This window comes from Rhipicephalus sanguineus, chromosome 5 (genome assembly GCF_013339695.2).
Source record: "Rhipicephalus sanguineus isolate Rsan-2018 chromosome 5, BIME_Rsan_1.4, whole genome shotgun sequence".
In the NCBI taxonomy this organism is placed as follows: domain Eukaryota; kingdom Metazoa; phylum Arthropoda; class Arachnida; order Ixodida; family Ixodidae; genus Rhipicephalus; species Rhipicephalus sanguineus.
Genome location: NC_051180.1, coordinates 23,569,074 through 23,596,747, shown reverse-complemented (window position 1 = coordinate 23,596,747; position 27,674 = coordinate 23,569,074). Strand labels below are relative to the sequence as shown.

Here is a 27,674-nt window from a genome sequence, read left to right as displayed (position 1 = left end):
ACTGCAACTAATGAATGGCCTACACAATGTAAGCGCACTCCCTTTCTGAAGCGCAGAACGCCATCTCGCGAGAGCTCTATATTCGGCTCAAGTAGAGCACGGGATGTTCATTACCTTCGTCATCCTTCTAACATTGAACGGCACCTAGGCCTCGATCACTCGTATAACTCTGGACCGTGAACTCTCGGTCGTAAACGGGAGCTCGCAAAACCGGACGGTTAATCAGTACCGCCTTCATACTTAAGAAGGCAGCTTCCTTCTTTTCATCTTAGACTACCTTCGCCTGTTCTATCCCGCGAAGAACATCGGTCAAGGGGTGGCCAACGATGAATAAACTCCCGATGCAAAGACTGCATTCCAGCGAGCCCCAAAACGCCCCTTCGTCCTTCTTTGTTTTGGGCCGTGGATAGTCTGCTACTCCTGAGCTCTTAAGCTCATTAGGTTTCCTAAAACCTAGGCCTACGCCGTGACCTAAATAGTCTACGATTGCTCTTTAAAACCGACCTTCTCATCCTTTACAGTCAGAACCCCAACGAAAGGTTCGACCGCGTCTCATTCCCCTGAACGATCGCTAACATCTCAACGTCAGGAAAAGCTTAATGATCCGCTCCAGTGATCACCTGATAACTTATTCCTTCACAAGAAAAAGAACAAAACATAACGGGATAAACACTGTCTTCTAACAGGTTCATTCTGTTAAAGCTACTTGCCCATGCCAACGCCTCTGATAAAAAACCACTGTGCTCTCCTGAGCGCCTCAATACCTCATTCCTATAGCGTTGCAAAAGACAAAGTACAACTAACCCTTCACCTAATCCCTCTAAGTTCTTCTAAAACCTGATCCTTACGTTACGTTACAACGTACATTGTACAACAACAACAAAAAAATAACCCCAGGTGCAATACACTGCAAAAGCACCTCAAACATTTGCATTGGTTTTTATGCTAAAACCTTGCACCAAATGCCTGTCAATTCCAATAGCGCGTAACGAAAACTGCACCGCTCAGTGCCAAACTCATTTCGGAAACTGATGCAGATATCTCTCCTTAAATGCCTATTCACCCCAAATCGACATGAAAGTGAACGCATACGATATATGGACTAAACCTTTCAAAACTAGTTCAATTACAGTTTTCGCGCTAAAAACACCTTCATCCTAATGATTAAAAGAAAACTTCGATGCTCTCTTCAGCCCTTTACCACTACGCGGTTTTTCTTCTTAAACCTTTACACCGCATCTCATAACACACAAAAATAAACTGGCTGAATTCTACATTCCTAACAAAACAATAGGTAACCCTAGTTTGCACGCACCTGCAAAATTACTCGAACTGACCGTTCCGCTTTTCTCAATTAGATTCGCTTGAATCGTACCCGATGGGGCCGCGGTCCAGCCGACTTTCTAGCTCGCCAGAGGCTACAACATGCACGAGCCAACAGCGGCATTCCACAGTCACGCTTCATTCGGCACTTCGGCCGGCTCCCTTCTGGAAGGCGAATGGAATGCCAGAAACGGGGGGGGAACCCTGTCCATTCTCCCTTTGTGCTCGCCTCCGCGCGGTGCTTTGTTACCCGCCGTACACTGGTCTTTCGACTTTGACGATTCGGACCCAGGTGCTCTCCCGAAGCTGTCAATCCCAACCTCGCCTTCCGTCGTGGGAGGGCACCTTGCTTTCTCCCTCTGTGCCTCTCGCGCAGCTTGCGGATGAATGAATGCCTCAATTTACGTTTCCGCAAACTGTCCGTTGGCCTACGCTTGCGTCTTTCTCGCGCCGGGGTGGGACCTTTCTTAAGCGCTGGACACATGGTGCGAATTTGGATGCGATTCGTCGTACGGCTGTTCGTGCCAACAGCCGCATCCGACAGACGCCCAACAGGTTCCATCAGCGTGCGGAGACGATTCGCATGCCGCACGGGCATCCAACTTGCTGAATGTAGCCGCGCGGCTGCCGCGTCGGTCTGACGGCCGCAGCCAATGGTAGCGCGGGAGACGCCTGACGTCACTCCTCTGGTGGCGCGTTTGTTGCTTGTTTGTTTGTTTGCGCGTTTGTTGAACTACGTTCGGACGGCTCCGATCATGAAAAACGTTGGTTAAACTTTCTTTCTGACATCAAATAACTCATGACATTTGTGCAAGGCGGCGCCCGTTTTCGAACCACTAGCGAGATATCGAGCCGCTATGGAAGGCCACTTCGCAGCTAACAGCCGCACCGGCCGTCTCGGCGAACCGGCCGGCTTTGCTTCCACCGTTGCTCGTCAAATCGAGGTCTACGAGAAAACCATTGCGCATGTAAATGCGTGTCATCAGCGTAAAAGTTTTAATCGTGTTGATAAAAATAAGTGCTCGACGATCAGCTCGCGTTTGATCGCGAACGGCGCTAGCGACAGCGTCCGCCTTGCTAGGCCTACGCTCGGTGTCGTGACAAGCCTACTCTCGGAGTCGCGAGTGAATGCGGTCTGTTGAGATGCTTGTCGCTTGCGAAGGCGTAGCTTTATTGGCAATGTTCTTACAGAACGAAGCGTGGCTGCGTAAGGTTGTTTGTTTTGCAGTCAACGAAGAGGATGCGATGTCTTCCGAGCGTGCAAGCCGGGGTGCCGTGTGTGGGCGGAGCCTGCGCGCTGATTGCTCGTTCGCCCCCATGTGCCCATGTGTCCTGAATCGCCGTATACCGCGTGCGGCGTCGCACGTCGGATCGGATGCCGAATCGCACCATGTGTTCAGCGCTTTAAGCTTACGCTGAGCCGAATGCTTCCGCCGCTTTCTTTTTCTACGATGTCGGCGAACATCCTTTCTCTCGATACCTCGATCATCGCTTCGGGTCGCGACATGCGGAGTTGTGCAGCTCGTTGGTGCTTGTTCTACACCTTCTTTCTCGCTTACACCTCTCGAATTCTCCGCCACGTCGGACTGTCGGGCCACATTATCTGCGTCAGCGCTGATAAAATCTAAACCTGTGCCCTCACCGACGGTATCGCCGAACCCTTTAAGCGTCACGTCCTTGCTATTGTTAGCCACCACGCTAACAGTCTTTACGTTTGACGATTCCGAAACGTCCTTTCGAGGCACGAGGAAGGTTTCCAGCTTCTCCTTGAGCCCATCAGGGCGGCTGGTACCAACCTCCTCCACGGAAGGAACGTCTTTCGGAATTGTCTCTAACTCTAGATCGGCCAAGGCCTCATTCTCAACCTTCTCTGCTTTCATGCTCTCTTGAAACAGCGGGCCTTTCTCTGGCGCGATCTCGCCAACGGCGACCTGTCGCTCGTTGTTCTCAGGAGAAGGATCCCTTAGCATGCTTCTTTTGCTTTCCTCTCTCCTATCAGATATTCCGAATCTCCGGAATAAAGATGCCTTAATTACATCGTAGTTGTCCGCGTCCTTCTCACTGAGTCGCGCAACAACCTCAACTGCCTCTCTGGGCAGAACTGACATTAACCCTGAGACCAAGTGTCTCGCTCAAAAGACAGTTCCTCACACATTTGTTCAAATTTTGCAAGATACAGGCCGATATCCCCTGATACCACATATGGCTGCATATACCTTGACATCTTGAACTCTGCCTTCTTGTTGAGAAGAGGTACCACTCGCTGGGGACAACTGCCCGACCTCTTACTCAACCTTAGGAGTTCTACCTTGACTTCTAGTTTGCGGAGCTCACGCCACCTTTCCTCCCTTTCACGCTTACGCCTCTTTTCTTCCCTTTCGAATTCTGCGTGGCGTTCCTCTCTTTCACGCTCACGCCTCTTTTCTTCCCTTTCGAATTCTGCGTGGCGTTCCTCTCTTTCACGCTCGCGCCTCTTTTCTTCTCTTTCGAATTCTGCGTGGCGTTCCTCTCTTTCTCGCTGTCTGAGCTGCTCTTCCTTTTTTTGGTTGACGACCTCCCATTCTTCACAGAGCTCCTCATCATCGGCCCCCAAATCAATGATTGCCTGTATGATTAGGGATTTTCCTGCCAAAACCCTCGTATCGATCCCCAATTCCTCACACAACAGCAACAAGTCCGGCTCCTGCAGCTTCTGTAAATCCATGATCGTCCCGAGTGCCCGCTACTTCCAAAATAACTATCCGAGAGTACGTAACCTTGAGTCTCTCGGCAAAGTTATCTACCAGTTCTAAAACCCTCGTTTAGAACCTGGTCCACATCAAAGGAAAAGCCAAGCACTCACCCACACGTGATCGATGTCTCGAGACAGCTGCATTCCCTTAGGCCGACTGTTGTTGTCGCTTGTAGCTTCAGATCCCACCGCTGCCACCAGTCGTTGCGACCGGGTATTTGGATCAATCCCACCGCTGCCACCAGTTGTTGCGACCGGGTATTTGGATCAATCCTACCGCTGACTCCTGTTGTCGTGCCGGTGTATTTAGATCCGTCCCTCATCGGCAACCATGCTGTTGCTACGAGAGGGCAGCGTCGTACCCGGACTCCGTTTGGTAGCGTAGTCGAGTCTCCGGGTTGAGGAACTGATGCTAGCAAGATGGGAAAACAATAACAAGTTTACTGGCACTTTTGATACACTCAATTACATAGTTACAAGGAAAGAGTTCAGCGACGAACGCATTGGATGAGCCTGTTACCGAGGGCTCAGAGCCCCATTTCTCCCTCAGCACCGTCGTTTTAACCCCTCAGTTTGGCTCCTCCCTCTTGATGACCACCAATCACACACACGACACCTCCCACCATGGCACAGTCCATTTCACTGTCGCGGAGGGGTCATGGCACACTTGAAGCGGCAAGAGTCCTGCGGTTGTCGACACGCAGGTGGGGGAGAAGCAGAACAGGTTCCTCGTGCTTGCCCATGCAGATCTTTTCCCGACGCAGCGAAAGGGTTGCGGAGACTCCCGTCGAAACATACCCGTCAGGTGGCTTCGGCAGCGTACCAAGCCAAGCCCAGGTGGTCCATTGTCTCCGGCATCGCCGTCCCAGACTTTGAGGCCGAGATTCTGCCCATTGTTGGTCACTCGCCGTCCCAGGAATTTCGTTTCCAGGAAGGATACAGGTGTTCTAGCAGCGTGAGAACACCTCGTCCGCCGATTCTCTTGGTCAGTGCTTCGCCACCGACAGCCGGTCATAACAACGGTACGATGGTTAGACCTAGCGCCATACCGACACAGGCGTGTACTCACTTATTAGAGTGCATACAAGTGTCGTAAGGCGAAATGCTTATGCATATCGTGTAGGAATACGTACAAGCATTCGATATTGTGCTAGCACAACGGAATAAGCTGTGATCTGAGGACGCGCATGACGCACGCACACATGCGAACACGGTGCGGCTAGCAGACGACGCAAGGAGCCATCCACACCGCGGGGTTTCGTCCGCTCGCCGCTAGGTGCCGACTCTGCTTGATCTCGCTGCCAATAGCTATAGTCGGGTACAACTTAAGAAGGCAGCGGCATTTCCTCCCCAAAGGTGCATGAACACAAGCCTGCACCAATGGGCGCGCACTCGGGACTGACGTCATGAGCGGGACGGCCGGGGGCTCAGCCTTCGGAGAACATCGGCGCGTGCATGAGCGGGGCTATTTCTTTAGTTGCGGAGGCGATCGACTGCCGCGCTTCAGTCGTCTGGGTGAGGCCTCTCCTGCCTTCTTAAGTTGTATCCGATTATAGTTGTGTGCAGTCACGTTAACAGACGCAGCTGTCCCGTCCTATCCGCGTCATGAGATACTGTTATGGCGACTTCACATACATGGAGTTTCTAACCTTTAAAAGGGACACTAAAGAGAAAAAGGATTTTTCTCGTGTTAGTAAATTACTCTTTCATAATAAGAAAATCACCACGCTTGCCACGAAAAGACGCTTGGTAAGCGAGAAAACTAGCAAAAGAAAATGCTGGTGGCGACGCCAAGTTGAAGGTCCCGCACCAATCGCCGTGACGTCACAGAATTTAACTGCGTCTGCTTAGACCTACGTAGTCCCCACTCGGTAAAAATGAAGTTCGTTGTCCTCTGAGAGGGCCAGAGACTTAACCTATCAAGTTTCAGGAAATTTATTTGGCTCAGTGTCACCAAAATACGAAAGAAAACACTATGAAATCAGTGACATCACCTGCAGTGATTTCGGCGCGAAACTTACAAATGTTACTCTGACCTTCATTTTCTCTTCTATTAACAAACCTATGATGGCGAAATTGACGACAGTAGAGTTTTCAGGGTATAATTTATCAGTCTAAATTGATTCATTGTTTCACTTTAGTGTTAAGATGCCAAAACAATTTGCAGGAAACCTTTCACTACATCCACAAGGTGCGTCTCTGCATTTGCCCGCAGCGCTCACTTATATAAATTGTATTTAGTTGTACTGAACGGCGTTGCCAAATAGCCACTCTTCCCACTCATTGCATTTATCGCTGGTTTATTTATTTTTATTTTTTTTGAGCCCATTCTTCTTCCCTCTGCCCTCTCGGCTTACTCCTTTATGGGTTGTTTCAAATGTACGCACCTGTTAGCACTGAGAGAACGCTCCGTTCAAATTATATTGCGAAACTGAGCCCCTATTTCTACTACTAGCAACGTGTCCTCATGATGAATGTCAACTTTTATGATTTCACTGCAATAAATAAAAATTACAAGACACTGAACACACCTCGGGTGTTCCCATAGGCGTGTGCACAGGGGGGGGGGGGGGGGGCGCCCCCCCTAATCACCTATGAGGGGGGGCGCAAAATCTGCCCCGTACATTGACCCTTCTAGCCACCTAAGAGGGGGGGGGGGCGAAATCTGCCCCATTCATTGACTTAGTAGGGTGGGGGGCGCTGCGGCGGATCTTTGCCCCCTTCTAATGGGGAACTCTGCGCACGCCTATGGGTGTTCCAGTTCATAAAGCAGATTAGCAACCATTGCAAGTCAGTGACACTACTGATGTCATGTCTAGTAAGTTGCACTATGCACCAAAGTACAGACAGCTGGAACACCTGCTCTGTATTTATTTGATCGGCTAACTTATATAAATCACGCAGAAAAATATAATTTGGTATTGGTTTTCTAATAAGGTACATTGATGTTGGTGCATAATTTATGCCAGGATTCTGGCACAGTAAACGTGTGCGAGAGAATCTCTTACACTATCGCCGAGATGCCTCAAAACTAAAAGTCTTAGTGCTGATGCATAACAGACTGGAACATCACCTACTGTGCTTGGCTCTCTTTACTGAAAGCATGTAGAACGTCTAAGCACTCAATTCTTCATAGTCCATTTGCAAATCCGACATGCTAATTCTGTGAATGCATTTTAGTGCATTCCACCACAGCCAAGCCACATGTGCCACATCAGCTAGTTCATACGTGCCCATGGCTGTTCTCCTTGCACATGCTCTACCTTGTCCACATTGTAAGTCGTTTCTGTCTCATGGACGTCCTTCATTTTTTGGGCTCACTATTACAACAGTTCAGTATTGATATTGCTCAGTTCACTTGAGGTCGCATGACTTGTATCATCTGCATTGATGACAAAAGGAGATAATTTTTTCAAGGGGGACTGAACTGCCTTAGTAAAGGAACACATGATGGAAACTCTAGAACCAAACCTAAAAAATTTGGGATCCATCACAGAACTTTTGCTCGTGTTCACAGAATATTTTGCTTGTGTTGTACCCATCAGAGTATTGCATGGTGCCCGAGAAAGGTGGTAATATACGAGGATGAAAGAAGAGCGTAAAATCAATGCAGTTAGTAAAATATGCTTTTACACGGCGATTTATTTGAGAGAATAAACAAACTAGGAGGCATTTCGTGTAAGCTCTTTCAAAATAAGTTCGAGTGTTTCCAATGCAGAAGACCGGTGAGTCTTTGGCACCTTTTCATCGAGGACAACTTCTCGTAGTTTCGTAAGGAAGGTACCTTCAAGCTCGGGACGATTGTGCTTCACAAAAAAACTGACTTTGCTCTGCACCTGCACAGGAGAGAGAGGAAGATGGCAGGCCTTGCATTCAAAGTAACAAATGCACACACAGTGTTATTTCTAGAGCCATTGATAAACAGACACGGCAACTGTTAAAACATGAAAACGCTGTGATTAAGGACATGTGTTCGCAACGAACTTGACGACATCACAGTGGATCTGATTTGCCAGCATCGAGTGCGAGAACCATTACCCACTGGGACTAATCAACGGCATAGAAGGAAGGTCTCGTCAGCCAGCACAGTCTATGAATACAGTGCAAAAAAACCTGTACTAGTAGTCGTAGCGTCTTGAATTGAGCTGGTTAGTACATACTAATTTTGAATTAAGAAAGAGCGCTAGAAAAAGACAAAGACGAAAGGATACAAACATGTCGCTGACTAACAGCCATATTTTAATGCTGTGTCAGTGCAGCTTCGCTCTGCAAAAATGAAATGATGTACCTATCAAAACTGACATGGCATTGTATACGGCGATACCTTGTTCCCTGATATGTATATACTGATTGTGTTTTTCGTGTATATACCGACGTGCAGACGCAATAACACATGGTTGCTAGTCAGCGCCGTGTTTGTGTCCTCTCGTCTTTGTCTCGTTCTAGCGCTGCTCCTTCCTACAAAATCTGTAGTAGTCGCTATTAATGGGAGCTACACCATCAAAACAAATGAATGGTTGTCGAAGCTCCAGCGACTGCTGGTATGTACATTCTTGCACTTTTTTAACAGTATCGCGCGAGTGCTGAGCACGCGATATTGTAGAGTAATATTCTGGAAAGGTAACGGGATCTGCCGACGATGCACAAGCGCACAAAGCACACTGAACTGCAAGCACCGTCTGCTACGCTGTTTATACTCCAACATATCTTTTAGCTGTGAGTGACTGTTGACACCTCGAGGCTGCTCATGGCTTTAGGCAATTATCTGTGAAAAGTGTTCATAAGAAATTAAAAAAAAAAGAGCGGCTAATGCTGCGAAAAGTGAATCCGCCTAGCACAGTCGAGGCCTACTTGCATTTGGCTGTGCATAGCACGCATGTGCATACTTTCGACCATTTCTCCGATGTGCTCCGTTGTACGGCGCTCGCACAAAGATTACCTAAAGATATGCTGAAGGAAACAGCGTAGCATGCGGCGCTCGCAGTTCCGTGTGCTTTGTGCGCTTGCGCATCGTCGGCAGATCTCGTTACCTTCGAGAATATTAGACGCTACCATATCACACCGCTCGGCGTTCGCGCAATACTGTTAAAAAATTGCATCATAAGCCTCGGTCTGACCAGCACTGCAGGGTGATTCGGTGAATAAATGGAACAACTGCAGCCTGGGTCTAAAGGTAGCCCACACTGTCCTCCTGCAATTCCCTACATGGTACTTGTGGCAGAACACAAAAACAAGTACCAGAAATAAGGAGTGTGCCAAGAGCATATGTTAAGACAATAACATTCCGCATCAAACTGGCTTCGTGACAATAGAGAGTTTTAGCTAGACACGAACATACGGTACGCAAATACGCTGCCGTATGACGGTACCGCTCCTCCTTTCCAGGTCGTCGACCTTTTGCCGGTGAAGGCACCCCAACACCACAAAAGCTTTTTCAAAAATTACTGTGGGGGTTGTCACGCCTCATTGTTGCCCGTCAGCCTACGCATTGTTAACGACACACCTGTCGTTTGGGGTACGCATTGTCGCTGGAACGGGGAGCCTATCGTACTGCCTTACCGTATTTGTGTACTGTATTTCCGTAACTTGCTAAAACTCTCTATTGGGCCCTATGCGGAGATCACCTTTGCAGATACTGTCATAGTATGTCTTTCGCGCTACATCATGTAGGAATTTATCTCCTGTTATGTAGAACATAGGCATGCTTAGCTGCACTACTTAGCTGTCAACTAAGGCACGTTGGCGGGATAGTTAAAGCTGACTGAGGTCCCTGACGACACAGTGTAGCGCAAATAAACACATCAAGTGTGCGTTAAATTATTTGCCCCCCATCCAGCAGCACTGTACCATCAGTATGATGATTAATCGTCAGCACACAGGGGCAGTATCTGTTTGATAGTACACTAGTATTTCAAGCTCACATAACCATGAATATTAAAAGGAACGCTTACCAGTCGAAAGCAATAGTTCAGAAAAAATGGCTTCCGACTTCCCAGCATATACTCGAGGTACCTCCATACGGGCACCCTAAGTGGGTTCACAGGCTTTCCTTGCAAAAGGTAACGAGTGTAAAACTCGCAAAGAAATATGGTGTTACTCAGAAATGCCTGCGGTGATGATTCGGCTTTTTCTTCGAACTCTGCAAAGTCAAGAAAGGCAAGAAAGAAAGCTCATTGCCGAATCTACACACAGTTGGGTGCCACACAATCAAAATCAGTATACAGCTTCAAAACCAAAAATTGTCAAATTGCTTGATTGAACAAAACATCACAGTTTTTGCTTGAAAATGTTGACTTTTACTGTAGAAACATCAATAGCTATCGAAATTAGTTGCAGAACTACATGAAAAATAAACTGCATACATTTATTGTCATATAAACTGAGGCTGTTACTTGCTTTCTAACTGGATAATTGTTGGGGTTTTATGTCTGAGAACCAGGATACGATTATTAGGGATGCTGTAGTGGGGACGCTCAGGAAATTTTGACCGTCTGGTGTTTTTTAACGTGCACCTAAATCTAAGTATGCGGGCCTCTAGCATTCCGCCTCCACTGAAATGCAGCTGCGGTGGTTGGGATTCGATCTCACGACCTTCGGGTCAGCAGTCGAGCACCATAAACACTAGACCACTGTGGCGGGTCACTCTCTATACTAACAAGCAGGATGTCACACATGCACAGACCTACATGAACACATCCCACTCTATCACAAACACCCGCTGTCTTAATGCTGGCATGAAGAATGCAGCAATGAGCAAATGCTTCGTACTGCCTTTCGTTTTCAACCTCAGATACCAGGCGTGCTACAAGATGGCGCATATGAAGCCGCCAGCCTTGCCAGCCCATCTAACTTTTGCAAGCACCACTGTTTATCCCACGAGAGGACGTTCTTCACATCTCGTTAGCTTTTGTTGGAACTTCAGATTATGACCTCTTGTATGTGACGTGAGAACAGTTATTTTGTTATGTTGTGCTATATCTAAGATATAGTAAGCTTTAGCATAATGTTGACTTTTTTACTGTAGAAACGTCAAACCTTTCACATATTGTACAATACTTCAATTTGCCTAGAATAATCTTCCCTGTAATACTCATCAATAATTTATTTTCTTGAGTTTTCTCCAAAATTTTCTTTTATGTAACTGATGTCATATAGAACAGTCCATATCTGAGCCAGCTGAGTTGGCTCATGTTACTTGAAATACCAGCAAAAAGATGAGACACAAGAAATAAGGCAAATACCCATGATGCTATAATGTGATACATGTGATACATTAAGTAACATGTCATGATGTACGATGAGTAACATGATGTCATACCTTAAGTACTTTGCACAGCCACAATAAATGCACTTGAGATAACAACAGCCAAAGAACACAAGACATCACCTTCGAATTCTTGCTGCATCCTCGTCAAAACCTTGTTCCTCAACTTGCAACCAGTCAATCTCCACATGGGAAAGCTGTGTGATAGCATGGCACGTCCCTTCAGCCTGATCTGGCCCTAGTAGGCAAATTTCGTACATTGCATTCACGACGTCATCAATGTCACTGGGGGCCTTCAGCTTCTCAGTAATTGCTGAAATGGCCTTGTCAAAATTTGTGTCGGAAGCTTGCAAGTACTTGAATTGTGAGCAGAGTCCTCTGATCTCATTTTCTTGCTGGAAAGGAATGCATTCCGACTGTTAGTAGACTCATCAAGAATATGTGATGTATTCACACGGCTTAATATGTTAAAAATAAAAATGAAGCTATGAGGAAGTTTAATGATCAACAGGATAATTGGTAAAGAACACAAACTAAATAGCTAAAGTAATACTGCTGTCAGTGGCAAGCTAGAGTGCATTAATGAATAATGTAATAAAACAAAGAGCAAATCTTGTACCATTACTTGGAATGTGCTCTTTCAGACTCCGCCGTTATTTTCCATGCTACAACACAGCAGTCATTCCTGGCACTTATTATTCCAGGGAACAGAATCGAAGATCAGGGCAGAGAACCCGAGACGTGTAACAAAACAAGCTTCACAACTTGCATTTTTGTTCAAAGCAATGGGAATCACTGCATAAGCAGCGAACTCTAGGTGTGAGTTGACACAGTCTGAGTGAACAAAGCTGAAACAGACTGTATTATTACAGTAAATTACAAAAGTATGCTTTCTGAACCCAGAACAAAAGGCTTGCAGCATAATTTTGGCCCACATGCCATTTTGCACTAATGCCAGGTGGCTTGAAAAAAAAAAAAAGTTTATAAGCTGCAGGATTTTGTGCAATAAAACTAGCAAATCCAAGTTCATGTGAGCTGAATACAGCTTGCTGTTGGGCTAGGTGTTAAATCGTCATAATGAAGTAACTAGTAGGTGCAACTTAGAACTCGCACATATCCACACACTCATATGCACAAGACCAGCGAGCACTGTTTGTGCGGTGTCGTTTTGCATATACGAGTGTGTGGATGTGTGCGTGGATATGCGAGTGCTAAGTTACACCTAGTTACTTAATGAATCGGTACATATAGATTATGTCAGCATACGTTTTTTCTATATCTGAGAATATGTGTATACCAGCTAAAGTAGATTAGAAGTCAACTATTCAAATGTTATACCTCATTGATTTGCGAGACTTCTCACTGCACACTTATATGTGTATGGGCTGATGAAGTTGGAGACCCCATGGGGTATAGGAATGCGTTCTAAGCAAAGCTTTCATTGGTGTTTGCGAGAAACGCTCTTCCCTCTAGCGACCGCTGGTAAGCACACGACTGAATATGGACACATTTTGAAGAGACGCATCGCTCAACGTAAGATTGCAGTAGTCAAACAACCTCGTGTATCACGCACGTGTACAAGAGGATATTACGACAGCAACGGCATTGGTACAAACACAATGGGATGACAGCGATGGAATGAACGCGACGGCTTGAGGACGCCGGGCTTATAAGTATGACGACTGCCTGATGACAACGGCATTATGAAGATGAAGTGATGAGAATGGCTGACGAGTAATTATTGAATGACAGTGAAGTGGCGACGCGAAAACATGACTACGGCATGGCAGTGAAGGGATAACAACAACCGTGTGACAACGAAGGCATGGGCCACCGAATACGGATTTGTGATGGCTTTACACGACATACCGCCCTACCACGGACCGCCTAGGATTTGGGACCGGTCAATCGTGCAATATAACAATAGCAGCCGGAAACCGCGATGAGCAAAGGAAGTTTCGCTTCACTAAACCGGCCGGTCTTTCTGCAAGACATCTGTCGTAGGCCCCATGTTCTATTCCTCGAATGTCGCGAAGCGGACTGCTCCATGTCACAAAGGCAGGCAACACGAACTAAAGTCACTACCGCCAATGTCGAACCATTCACATGCCGGCGAGCAAGCTTACATGACCGGCGTCACTACCTTGGCCGGAGCAGCGGTGATTGGAGAGGATGGCTGCGGTTGCTTGTTTTCATCTGGCTTAGTGTCGCCTCCGGGCCCCACAACGTCTTCGGGTTCCTCTTTCGGTCGTCGCAACTGATGACGAACCTCAGGAAACGCTGCTCTGCCTCTACCACGACCGGCCATTTCTTCTCCAAAGATTTCACGAGACGCAAGGACGCAAGCGTGCATTTCATTGAGGATTCAAAGCCGGCTGTTTACAATCTCGACTACGTCAAAACTATCCATTGTGAACATTGCTTTACCAGAAGTTATTGGCACTGTAATAAAGTTCAGAACGATAAAATTTATTGCATTAGAATATTGTTATTACCTTACGTACGAAGTAAACAGCAAAGTCGAGAACGAAAATAGCCTATTGTGCAACGAGTGTGGCAACAACAACAACAATGTCAGCGTCCAGCGGCTGCAGTGGCTGCAGTACAGTGGAAAACACTATAACAGTGGCTAGTGCAGCCCACAGTTACAGTATAGTTACAGTGTATGATAAGTTGCTGGTACGGTTTCTGGTGTTTGCGGTTATCTTAATAATGAGCCAATGAAACGTATTGTATAATGTCTAAAATAGTTGAAAAGACAGTGAATTCTCTCCAGGCTTACGTAAGCCGGAACATTCTGAGGGGAGAGTTTCTCCTTCAAGACTTCACGCTGGAGATCGCCTCTGCTGCATCGAAAGAGGTTAGTTTCACTTTAGCTCGAGAAAGAGTTTGTGTGCGAATGTCAGTTTGTGTTGTCTTCAAAGGATGAAAACGAAATCATTGCCAGAAAACTGTCGGCCTTGGAGCAAGACATGAAAGACTGTTTGAAAACGGTAAGAAATGCGGTTCACCGGTGTAAGGGGGTTGTTGTGGAAAACCGCAGGTGGTTCGCTATAACTGTCAAGTGTTTAAATCGCCCCTCTTTGACAGGAGCGTATAGAGGAGTACCTCCTTCAGGCCATGTACCTGGAAATGCTGGGACATCCGACACCGTTCGCATATGTTCATGCCGTCAAGCTTCTACAGCAAGGACAACTAAGCCAAAAGCTTATAGGTGAATTCTTGTTCGAGTGCTTTTCCTTCTCCTCAGTGTGACGTACGTACATTGTGGTGTCATTGATCTTAGGTAGGTTGCTCTATTGTAAGCACTATAAAAATAGTTGATTTCAGGTTACCTGGCAACGACCGTGTTTTTAGATCCGAGCCACGAACTTGTTGTGCTTCTAATCAACAGCATTCAGAGGGTAAGTAACGAGTCTGTTTACAAATGGTTCACATTAGAAAATAAAAAAAGGAAAAAGAAACACGCCTGAAGATGTTCATGGGCCTAAAACTCTTGATTTGTGCAGGACCTGACAAGCAAAGTTTCCCTTGTTGTTGTCATGGCGCTTGAAATCATACCAAGACTTATTCACGGTGAATTTGCCGTGGCCGTTCAGCCGCTCGTCATTGAGAAGACGAGGCATTACAGGTAATACTGTTTGCACTAATGAGTTGTTGCTGATGACAATCTCATCGTCATGAAAGAAAATAAATAACCATACATCTGTTTGTAGCACAAAGCTACAAAAAAAATTCATAATATTTTCCAAAAGTAAGCTTCTTCGCTAACAAAAAATTTGCCCTGGTCTTGTTACTTGAACCCTGGACCAAGGGAAACGTCATCCATCCAGCCTTGCATAAACCTTTCTCCACCTGGTGGGCTTATGATGAATTGATGAGGACGTTGCGGCCACTGACCAAGCCAAGGTGAAAAACGCACGAGAGATGTTTTGGGACCCATACGGATTCCTCGATCGCACTAAACATGCCCCAGAGTGTTTCCCGTGTACTTTTTGCCTTGACTTGGACTGTGGCCGCAACTTCTTCATTATCGTATTACCTAACCAGACGAACTTTCATTGAACTCTTTGCTACGTATTATACTGAACTGATTTGTCACAAACTTATAGCTAAGTTGTACATGTATCATATCACAAAATACCCCCAGTTATAACAGTCTCTTTCATAGCCTTTGTGAATACTTTGCCTGCACTGTTTTGTTACATGCAATATTGAGTAAAGCCAGATGTGCTTGTATAATCTGTGGTATCATAAAAGTGATACGTAAACTTTCCATTTTATACGAGGCCATAGAGTAACTATGCTGTCATTTGTTTTTAATCTGGCAAAATTAGTTCTGGAGAAATTCTTGGAATTGACTTTTAGTGTTATAGCAAGCATTATCTCCAACAATAACCAGGTATATGTCAGGAAGTGATTGAAGTACTCTACTGTCCATATTAACTTAACTGTTTGTTTTTTCAGCTCTGCTGTACGCAAGGCAGCGCTTGTAGCACTTCAGCACTGTTACTCCCAGTGTGGTTCCACTCAGATTTCATTGGCCCACGTGCGGATCTTGGAAAAAGGACTAGCCGACACGGAAGTAAATGTAGTGTCATCGGCAGCTCAATGTATTCGAGCGTGTGCCAAGGTAAAAGCTTTTCTCATAAGAATTGCTTACGTGTGGCATGCTAGTGTGAAGCTGCGTGCTTATTAGTGCTAGTATATATCCATATAGAAGAAGTGGATATGGGCCGGGCACGTAGCACGTCAGCAGGATAACCGGTGGTCATTAAGGGTAACTGACTGGATTCCAAGAGATGCAAACGCGTGAGGGGGAGACAGAAAATTAGGTGGGTATATGAGATTAAGAAGCTTGCAGGTATAACGTGGCAGCAGAAAGCACAGGACCGGGTTGATTGGCGGAACATGGGAGAGGCCTTTGCCCTGCAGTGGGCGTAGACAGGCTGATGATGATAATGATATCTGTATACACAACTATGTAATGACACTGCTCGTAGCTCCAGACAGTTATAACTCCCAGATGTAATTTTGAGCATTAACCATATTTACATAAGAAGAGACAGGCAAAGCACGTCTCCTGATTGTGACACCCTCTTCTATTGGATCAAACAGCAGTGGGTGGGCAAAGCATAACGGAACAATTCTTGAGGTGAAGTATCGATAGGTAAACATAGATTGGTGAGTACTATTACAGTAAGCACTGCACGTGAAGTGGTCACAGAGATACAACTAAATACACAGAAAATTCAGCAAAAAATGAAAGTTTAAATCATGTAGGTAGCAAGGGTACACAGAAAGCGTCAGTAGTGTGTAATGTGAAAGCCGAACTACTGCTTAGCCGGCAGTAAAAAGTAATCGAGTATGCTTTGCAAACTGAAATACAGGTGTGTAAAAATATTTCATATTTAAAACACAAATTGAATAACCTTTGCTATTTGATTTGTATTCATTTTGAGAATTCCCTCTCTCACTTTGTTCCATATCTGTTTCTATTCAAATAGGTATTTTATGGTAAAACAACAGTTGCTGCAGTTCGCAGAGTGAAAGATGGGGCACTTCTTATCTCATTACTGTCGGAGTCATTTGTGCACATTATTGTCACCTACAAGCCTGTCATTTGACCTGACCTCCAGTTGTTAAATGTTATGTATGTGCCACATAGCATAAACGAGACTCTGTTATTGCTAGCCGTATTACAGAGCACCTTTATATTTATTTAGAAATTTGCTTAAAGGGCAGAAATATATTGATATGAAATTGAATACTTGATCTCTTTTTTTTTCTTTGGCTGTGCAGTTTGAATAGAAAATTTCAATACTTGAACACCCTTTGTTATTTATGTTATTTATGAACCTCTCTCTTCTTATGTGAATCACAGGACAATGGTGGTGAAATTGGTCATCTCTGTGCTCCTTTGCTGGATGTGCTAAGTCAACTCAGGTTGAAGAGGGTGCACAGCGATTATGAATTTGGAGGGATCTCGGCACCTTGGCTCCAACTGGCAGTTCTCGGTGCCCTAGGCCATCTACAGCTTGACACAGAGCAAGTATTGCATGTATATTCACTGATACTGGCTTTCTGCTTTGTCAGTTAAGCTTACGCCATGCTATTGGTGTTTGTTTCTGTAACTGTAGACTATAAGAGAGTTTGGTTGCTGATACTCATGCCTTTCGTGGTTAAAAAACATGAAATGTTGCTGAAGAGACACTCCACTTCCTGGCTTTTGGACTGCATCTTTAATGGCTAACATGTTACAGCTTTAAGGGTCGGTATATTTGAGCATGCACGAAAGTGATGCTTTTGGAATTCGTTAAGAGCTTTGTAATTTCACCTGCATAAATTTTCTCTTCATGGCTTTTTAGGCAAGCAAAGAATGTACTAAGTGCATTGAAGGAGATCTTGGATTCCAGAATCGTTAACCAGACCATCTATTATGGTATGTTGCCTCCTGTTTCTTTTTGAATACTGGATAAAGGTGATATTTTTCTCTGGGTTGTACTTGCTTCATTCGGTGGATGCATGTTCTTTCTTGGTTACTCTATGGCTTCATGGTCATAGTAGCTAGCTGGAGTGAGTCCTGTGCTTGAAACTCATAGCCCCTCATGGTACTAGCGATGTCATGTTCGTGCCAGTTATATTTTTATGCTTCAGACACTTTTGTACCAAACAAGGGTTTTTTGTTTGTGATTTCTGAGGATAAGGTGCAGAAAAATATCAATTTGGTGAAAGAAGTGTTTGGACGCTTTTACAACTTTCTGTTTTTCAAGATCTGCATCAGGTAGTCAGGGAATTTTATTGTGTATATGTATATGCGATAAAAGAATAAATATGTATATGTTCAATTTTTTAACTTTTTTGTTAAACCTCCCCAAATTTCTCCAATCTGGCCAATACATGCGTGGTTAGTTGTTGCAACATATGTCTTTGGTTACCGTCTTAAAATGAGATAGACTGGCATAGTAGAAGACTGTCTGAGCCTTTGATCTCAGTGCAGAAAAAGTATGACTACTTGCCTTGACAGATTGGAGTACACATACTCTTTACAAGTTACACTGCTAAGTATCCAATATTGCATGCACATGTGCTAATTTTGGCTGGGCTAGTCCTATGTACATCACACACTGCCCTGACAGAATGCAGAAATTGTAATTCATATTGAATAGAACTGTGCAGGCTGTTCTAAAAAAAGAGGGGCCAAGGTGAAGCTGTGACATCCAGCAAGATTTAATTGCATTGGGAATGCTGGAGCAACATTCAAGCAAGTAGGGAGATTACTATAGGAGCACTAAAAATTGCCAGATTAGGTAGCAAGTTTACGCACATACCTTTGATGGAGCTACCGGATTTCATCTTTCCAGCTATGCAAAGTGACAGGTTTAATATGATGGCAACAGTGCATGAAAAGCTTGAGAATGTATGCTTCTTTAATGTGTTAAGTCTACACTTTTTCTTATCATGCTTTTTGTTTGCTTTTATGTTCTGTGTCTTGAGGTGACTGGCCACCACATCTGTGCGAGCTGGTCTAGGTTCCATGTACATCACATTTCAACGATATCTTCTTGGAAAATAGCGGTTGATAATTTCCCTTTGTTTCTCATTTTTGTGCCTGTGCAGTTCTATTCAGTATACTATCCTGCACGACAATATATTTTGTGTCGCATGTGACGTCACTGCAGTGCCTGGTTTCTACCGTCGTACAGTAGTACAGATTGGGCATAGTTTTCAGTTTAAATGCATAGTTTTAGTTTGGTGCTGTATATTGAAGTCCAGGGTTCGACGGAAACCCGTCTGGTCGGGAAAATTCATGGTGGGAATGGCAAGCACCGACCAATCGTTGAAATAAACACGCAAATTGACGTTTCGGCCCCGCTACGGGGGCCTTGTTCACACAAATTGACGTTTCGGCCCCGCTACGGGGGCCTTGTTCACAAGCTTGTGAACAAGGCCCCCGTAGCGCGGCCGAAACGTCAATTTGTGTGTTTATTTCAACGATTGGTCGGTGTTTGCCATTCCCACCACGTGCTGTATATTGAAATCAATGAAGTCAACTGAAAAGTGTTATCTGAATAATCTTAGTTGAATCGGTAGAATGCGATCGATAGAAATACTCCTGATCACTGTCCATAGTACAGGACAGTTCTCCCAGTGTGTTGTTCAATTTTTTAATGTCTTGAACCTTGTTCATTTTCACACCACAACCTCACACCAGCAATTTTTAAAAATTTTCTTGTTTGCCTTGCAGCCATACTTTGGGAGTCCTTAAACACGCTTTCCAAAGTCCTTACAGCTGGCAGTCCTCTTCAGAAGAGTGCGATTGACTGCATTGCCAAGATGCTTCACTCAAACAGCACTGATCTGAATTACTCAGGTAAAGAGTCGCAAATTTTCAGTCTTGATGTTCTAAATTCTTTTTTCTTGCTTCTTATCCCCCAGCATGCGAGCGTGTCCTTGTTGTCCTTAACAATAATGTTTAGAGTCATTCTGTAATGTAATTAGAGTCATTTCTGTAACATATTTGTTCATATCTGTTGCACTTGCCCTAAACTGTCTCTATAAATTTTCACTAATTGTTCTTATTCTATGATTTTGTTGGTAATGCCATTGCTGCTCTTATACCTTCATATTTGTTCAAGCTTACCATAGTGAAGGTCAATACTGCACCCGTAATTAAATTACCAAGGCCAGCAAATGTACTAAAAGTAAATAGATTTAACTAGCTGGTGTGCTTTTCCTTCCCAAGAACATATTGGCCTATCTATGATGCTTTATAGTATAGGGAGCGTTTTCCGCCAAACTACTACAGTAAAAGCTCATTAATTCAGATATTACAGGACTGGGAAAAACGTTCGAATTAACCGAATGCCAAGCTATCGAAAGTATAAAGAAAACAATATAAACAAATCTCGGTTACATCAACACATTTTCATTTTCTTGATGAATACGTAAACCCTCTACTTATTTTGCATAAGAGCAGTGTAAAAGTCGCAGTTTTCATCATCCTGTGACTTTGTTTTCAATGCGACGACGGTGCCAGACTCCCGTGTTTAATTAGTCCGAAATGTGTTCTGCAACCCTCTCGTAATATGTACCTGCCACCACCACCACCTGCACGTGATGATAGTTCTTTCGCAGGTAAGATGGCCGGACTGATGGTTCGTCCATCATGATGTAGCAAACAAGTTTTATGCCATCATACCGACCGCGGCTGAAAGATCTTCATCATCTACAGCTTCCGCCATGTTTGAGTTTTGTGACATCGAGCGCGCATTGCCCAAAGTCAAAACGGAGCTACTGAGTGATGAAGATAGCAATGCGGACAGCGCCGCATCATTCCAGTTGTCTTCAAACGCTTTTATTGCTCTCTTGCGTCGCACATTTGTGGCGCTTCGTGCACGGTGCACTCTGCAGATCGTCCGAATTAACCAGGTTTTGGCTAAATGTGACAAAAAAAAAAACAACAGAGTTTGATGCCATTAAATAATGCATATGCTTGCTGGGACCAGAAAACATTTCTGGATTATCCGATTTTCCAAATTAACGAGGGTCGAATTAACGAGCTTTTATGGTACTTTTAGAAGTCGTAGTGAGAGATGACGTTACATACAACAATAAAGCCCGAACCACACGTACGCTGGCCGAGCGCGCGCTGTACGTTGGCTGTATGCGCTCCGGAGGTCGTGCATGCGCAGACGAAGCAAGCGCGGCAAAACGCGGGCGGTACGCGAGTGTTCGTGGCGACTGATATTGACCTTGAAACGGCACGCGTTCGGAAGTGCTTGGAGCCATGCAAATACGCAACTGTGGCATGGCTGTTACCAGCACCGGCTTCACCGACGGATGATGATGCACATCATGTGAAAAATTTTAGTTCTTATTTACTTTTGCATGCATCTAACAATAAAAAAGGTAACAGAAGGAGGTTTTGTAAGTATTCTGATGAACTATCAGTAATTTTGTAAGTATTCTGATGAACTATCAGTAATTTTGTACGAAACAATGTCTTGCACGTATGAGGAAACGCGCGCTCGTGTGCGCCTTCGTGCGTAGTGTGTGAGTGGAAGCCGCCATTGCTCGCCGGACACGCCCTGGATGCGCGCGCTGACGCGCTCCCCGTGCGCGTCTGGGAGTGTACGTGTGGTTCGAGCTTAACTGAGATACATACATTTTTTTCTTGGTGTAACCATACTGAAAGTTTAAAGAATTCATGCATGAAGTTGTAATACATGTTATGTTTACATTTTTGCCATCAGCTGCTGCTTGACACTGCATTGCTCTTAATGATATTAAAGGGGTACTGACACCATTTTTCCAATGCAAGTTTACTCTGCTGTACAAATATCCTGTATACTACAGGGACGGCTCTGAGGAAGTGCAACGCTCTGCAAATGCTGATAAGATATTTTATTTTGATCTTAAAGTCAATTTTACCAAGGTGCACCTACCGAATTCATAATTAATAGATACAGTAGTTCAAAATACTATCTTCGTTATTGCCCACCATCATGTACGGCATTCCCATTGAAATTTTGTAGCCGCATACAAGAGTTCTTTTCATTTAAGCTGTTTCTTCTATCTTATACGCTTGCTATTTTGGCATTAGGATGGCTTTTTACTTGCACTTTGCTGCAACCCACCAACTATTGTGGTGCTGGAAATAGAGTGAGCACATTGTAACATCTTGACCCTCACTTAGGTGTTGATGCACTGGAACGAGTCCTTGCAAAGTGTTGTCCTTCAGAAGTGGTCACATGTCAAGATGTCATCATCGATTGTCTTCACCACCCTGACGAAAGTGTCCGGATTAAGGTAACTTTCCTCTTTTTCTTTGACATCAGTTGTGTAATACTACCACAGGCTCCCTGATATAATTGGAGCTGTTCAAGAAATGCAATTCTATTGTCTTATACTTGATTAAAGTGAATTACCGTATTTTGTTGCATTTAACACGCCCCTGCATATACCTAACCTGGACCCCCGCTTTTTAAGCACATTTTTCTGTTTCTTGGTGCAGGTTATACGCAAGAAAATATGGTATTTTACTAGTGGAATAGCGATGCAGCACTTGCTTGGCTCTTCATGCGATATTACTTTCATCTAACGCCATGTGTCTTTTCCTACGACTTACTGAAGTATGCAAGCCTGTTCCCCAGTTTTGACTTTGTTAAACAAAGTCCGTGCACGGGGCATGCGTGTGCACCTCAAACCATTTTGACAAGCAGAAGGAAGAAAATTGCTTTTTGACAAAGAATTGACAATTTTTTTTGTTCGTATGAGTGTCGTTGGTAAGCAGTAAAAAATAGGCGTCTAGTGGGGCAGAAGACTTGCCGTCTTACCATCCGCTATGCTGGTGCACAAATTGTGTTGGGCATGCCTCACTCATGCTTGTGTTCTTATGCATAAGCTCCCAAGTGCCCTAGTGACCATCCAGATGGGAAAAAAGCCATCCGGAAATGTCTTTAGGAGAGCCCCAGCACTGATGAAACAAATATGCTATCTATCATAGTCGTCATGCTTTGTCATCGTTTTTGGGAAAGAATGTTGTGAACTACACTGCGTTGATCTTGGTCCTGATTTAAACAATTTGAATGGTAACCCTTCATGAGTGGGTCATTGTAATGCAGATACACACAAACTCACGCCGTGATGTGATGGCATCCTGTGGGGTAGCTTTGCTCCTAGCGCCTTTTCTGCCATTCACGCAAGTTCTTTTGATCCCGTAATTATTGGTCGAGCCTTCTTGCAGAATTCTGTCTGTGAATGCTTTCTCACAAGATGCCATGTTTCAGCACAGTCCTAGAGATCCTAAGGTACTGTAACTTGGTACTGCTGCAACAAAGTGTTTTAGCCCTAGAACAACTTTTTCATACCATATTGATGTACACATGTGTAAACTTGTGTTTGGTATGGAGCGATTACTGGCCAGCTAATCGTTTATTTGTTTGTTCCTCTTTTCAGACACTCAACCTCCTCATCACTATGGCCAATGCTACCAACGTAGCAGCCATTGTGAATCGTGTTATGAAGTATGCCTCGACGTCTGTGGATTATACCGTTCGGTCTTTCGTGTGTGAAAAGATCATTCATCTGCTGAAGCTATATCCTTTTGTATGAATAGCCCACTACAGTGGGTGCTTGTGTGCATTTAGCTGCACAAGTTGCATGATAACTGCATATTCATCCTTGTCGTATTGATGTAGTATTTGCTATCAATTTCGAGTTTTGTTTGTGTGTGTTTATTTAATTTCTTTTCAAGCTTTGGTTGCACAACCAGGTCTGAAATGGCATCCTTAACTCTTTGCACGTATTCAGATGACATCAGATGGTGTGCAACAACCTTTCTTAATCTGCTACTCGTTGCCCCCAATCACATAACAGAAGCGACAGTTCTTGACTTCATTAATATATTCAAGAAAGGTAAGTTGTTTTCCCGACTTCATTGCACTGAATCAAAGGCAGTGATAACAAAAGGCATTACTACAACCCATAGTGGAAGTGCATGATTTGGAGAACCGAAAAATGGCAGGAAAGGGTAGGTGGAAGCTTGCAATGAAAAAATCCAAAACAGGGGGTGGGTGCTCGAACCGACATTTCGACAGGTGGACTTGTCTTCTTCGAGGTTCCAGCCTTGAAGAAGACAAGTCCACTTATCAAAACGTCGGCTCGAGCACGCACTCCCTGTTTACGAATTTTTTCATGATTTGGAGAAGTCATCCATTCACTGAATTTTGATGGAAAGTTTGGAAATTAATGGTTGCATCAAGTTGAGGCTAGAACTGCTAACTCCTGAGCAAAAGTTATGGCAAAAAAAATGTTTCATTGATTAGAAGAAACTTTTAAGATGAAAGAAAGGAATTCTTACATAGAGTTTTCGCTGGTTGTCCCCACATGCAACCAAATTTGTTAAAAAAAAAGGACACTTGTTTCCGCATTGTGATAATGCCACTGCATACTCTGCATTGATAGTGTGTGAATTTTTGGCATGGGGTTCCATCGTGGTTCTGGAACACACTCTCTACTTGCCGTATTAGCCCCCTGTGAGTTTTCTTCTTACCCAAACGAAACTGTTGGTTTGGAGACAGAATTTTTGGGATGTGATGACATTGTAACCGAAGCTTCACTGCTGTTCATAGTGGGTGCAGCCTGCTACACGCCTTCCATTCGTACCACAAGAGAATACCGAACGAAATAACTAATGAACATTTTAAAGAAGTACTGACATGAACATTTTCACTTGTCATTTTTTTTGCGTCATATGAAAGGCCAAGTCCTCAAGAGCCTAGAAAAGGTAGTGCTAAGCGTGAGTGCACCCTGAAAGAGTAATTACAGTAAGTTTGTAAAAGCTAGTTTCGGTTCCTACTGTACCCTGACGTCACAACACGGTGTGAGTTTCTCGTCACGTGCTCGCACAATACATAGTGACATTTCCACGGCCGCTCCGCACCGTGGCTCCGTTGGTTACGCACAAGCGGCCATTTTGAATGTTTTGGTGACGTACAAGCGGCCATTTTGGAAGTTTTGGTACCTGACGTCATCACAACTAGCCAGACTGCTGCGTGAGGTCACCAGAATTAGTACTGTAGCCTGACATCAAGCTATTGTCGATGTTGGTAGGTGCGCCATAGAAAAATTGACTTTAATATCAAAATAAAATGTCTTATCAGCATTTACTGAGCTTCATGCTTCCTCATAGCTGTCTCTGCATACAGGAAATTTGTAGGGCAGAGTGAACTAGCTTTCAAAAAAAGGTGTCAGTACCCCTTTAATGAACACCGACTCGCAGCTTAACGACACACCCAGGCGCTTCAGCGGAACTACGATGGCCCTTGCCACTCCGGCCACAGTTGCTGATTGCTCTGACACCTGACACCCACAGCACATGTTGCGCAGTGTTTGCACATACCCCTATCATGCATGCTACGATTCCCTTATGCTGAAGTGCTTAACAGATGAGGACTTTTAAAGGTGCTTCCACCAATGGAAGAAGTGGAAACAATGTATGCGTGTACTGTGTCTAATAGAGCACGTGTTAAAGATGATCAAATGAATGTAACTGAAAGCTTGTATGGATTAATTTTTTATACACATACTGCACAAGTTTTTGGGACAGCCCTCATTCACAAATTGGTTCATTGTGCTCACTGCAGAAAAAGAAGCAGTTTTGCCATGCATAATGCCAGAGTTGCTCAAGGCTGACGTCATCTACAGTGGAGAAAATGAATCACTGTTGACATTGGTGGCATGGGTGAGTATATTCTCATAATAAGACCCCATATTTGCTTTATCAAGTGTCTAAAAAATCTCCAGTAATGAAAGTAAAGTCATCAAAATTGCCCTTTTAGAAGCCTGGCAGTGTCTGTTGTATAGTATCAGCAAATGGGTTAGTCGCAGAGAAGCTTGCATAAGAAGGGTCCTCGTGGCAGCAATTTATATAATCAATTACCAAGAGGCTCCCTTACGTAGGTTCATTGACAACGTTGGAGGATGTACAGACGGGTCCACTGTTAAAGGGAACACTTGCGTGCAGGGCATGTTTGGATTTCGCTCTCTTGCAGGAACATAGTGGCTTAGATTTGCATAAGGTTACTGGTAGTTGACAGTTCTGCCTCTTTTTGACAGACTCGTGCAGTGCATGAACAATGTTTCCCTGTCCACTTGCTGTTAGAGGGCCAGCAAAATGAAAGGTGCTCATTGGAGTGTTCCCTTTAACAGCGGGCCGTACTGTACATGTTCATGTTGAACAGTGTGATACTGCCTGCTTTGCATTGTAGATCCACATGTAGCAAGCTCCACTGTCTTCAAAAATGCACAGACTGAGTGGGTCTTTCTATGGAAGTACTGGTGACAGGCTCAATATAATGGTGTGCCTCTAGTCTTTTATGTTGAAATACAACCAAGTTAGCTTGGGTACCATCAGTACTTCACCAAAACTTACCAACCTTAAGCACGACTTGTTAGATCACTGGAGCTAGCAGTATGTTTTCACAGCTGTGCAATAACTGTCCCGCACTTGCACCATTTTGTTGCTTCTAAAAGTTGTGTTCTCAGTAGATGGGACTCTGTGGACATCTCACAACACTAAGTTCATAAGTTTCAGTTGGTTCAATACAAATTTGCATTCAGTGCTATATTTTAACTGGATTGTATACTACATACATGTTCATAACTTATAAATGATAGTCCTACCTCTTCCTGGTTGTGTGTTAACAATTCCTTTAGTACTGAGAGCATCATCCAGGCATTTCACATGTACAGGCAGACAGTGCTAATGAATGAATTTTAACATTTACTTACTCCATCTGGATTTTGTGACACACTGTGCTGAAGTATTGCGCTCATTACTGTGAGGGCCTGAGTTCGAATCCTATATTTAATGAATCTTATTTTTTTAGCTATACATAATCCCAGATTATTAAACTTTTGCATCTGTTTTCATTGGAAATTCTGTGTCATAAAAGCTCAGGCTGAGCTCTCTGCCTTCTAATAAATTCTCTCTCTGTCGTAACGTGTATGTGATAAGTGCTGTCGCTGGCTACCATGGCTTCAGTTGTAGTGAAGTTGACAAAATAGAAAGTGCGCCAAAGGCACATCGCAGTGTGGCTAGCCTTACATTATGTGTTCCCCACTGATGCGTACCAACCTCTGACACCCAACTTAATGGTATTACAAACTCAAATCGGCCATTTCGTAGGATTTCTTTGGTATGCAATGTGTTGCTGTGCGACAAGGAAATGTAAATACATGTCCCAATTGCACCGTATCTAGTTGCCTTCTTGGTTTTTGCTACCTTTTTGGTTTCCTGGTATGAGTGACTATTTTCTTGTCTGCTGCACCGCAGGGTATCGGACAAGTAAAACCAGATATGCCGGCCAGCTGCTCATTTTTGGAGGCTGCGCAGAAGCTGATGGTTATCCTGGAATCTTGTCAGTCTGACAGCCAGTTGTCGTTGTGCGTCCTCACCTCATTGTCCATGCTGCTACTTAACTGGAAACAGCCACTTCAAGATGACATGGGAACTGTGACTCGTCTTGCAAGCGACAGCACATCACCACTCGTCAAGCAGGTACACATTGCGAAGGAGCAGCTTAGTACAGATCAGTTCTTTGACTCTGCTCAGCAAACAACTGTATATCAGCTGGTGGTATAGTGAATGTCGGTAGTATGTGTGTTGCACATTGAAGAGACCTAAATTGTTATATTTTAATGTTAACACCAAATGCAATGTGGCCCTCTATTAAGCACATAGCAGTCAGTTTCATTTCATTTAATCCGTATGAACATAGTTGCATAAATGGATGTACGGGATAACCAGTCTGCTTTCTTTCTCTGTAGTATTGGTCTCTGTTTATTGAC

At 44.3% G+C, this 27,674-nt stretch overlaps 1 protein-coding gene and 1 pseudogene across 1 annotated transcript in view; one reads left to right on the top strand and one right to left on the bottom strand.

Annotated features, from left to right (window-relative positions):
• Positions 1 to 7,666: 7,666 nt before the first annotated feature.
• LOC119393723 (uncharacterized) lies at positions 7,667 to 13,626 on the bottom strand (annotated as a pseudogene).
• A 346-nt stretch (positions 13,627 to 13,972) lies between these two features.
• The window catches only part of LOC119393363 (AP-4 complex subunit epsilon-1), a 30,202-nt gene continuing 16,500 nt past the window's right edge, over positions 13,973 to 27,674 (top strand). The window contains exons 1-15 of the mRNA XM_049415875.1: positions 13,973 to 14,178; positions 14,243 to 14,311; positions 14,409 to 14,532; positions 14,649 to 14,722; positions 14,828 to 14,949; positions 15,786 to 15,951; positions 17,203 to 17,366; positions 17,687 to 17,760; positions 19,567 to 19,692; positions 22,018 to 22,130; positions 23,280 to 23,429; positions 23,471 to 23,478; positions 23,578 to 23,738; positions 25,469 to 25,566; positions 27,160 to 27,384. Coding sequence (XP_049271832.1) covers positions 14,056 to 14,178; positions 14,243 to 14,311; positions 14,409 to 14,532; positions 14,649 to 14,722; positions 14,828 to 14,949; positions 15,786 to 15,951; positions 17,203 to 17,366; positions 17,687 to 17,760; positions 19,567 to 19,692; positions 22,018 to 22,130; positions 23,280 to 23,429; positions 23,471 to 23,478; positions 23,578 to 23,738; positions 25,469 to 25,566; positions 27,160 to 27,384 — 1,797 coding nt within the window. The 5' untranslated portion in view covers positions 13,973 to 14,055. The remainder of the gene's footprint in view (positions 14,179 to 14,242; positions 14,312 to 14,408; positions 14,533 to 14,648; positions 14,723 to 14,827; positions 14,950 to 15,785; positions 15,952 to 17,202; positions 17,367 to 17,686; positions 17,761 to 19,566; positions 19,693 to 22,017; positions 22,131 to 23,279; positions 23,430 to 23,470; positions 23,479 to 23,577; positions 23,739 to 25,468; positions 25,567 to 27,159; positions 27,385 to 27,674) is intronic.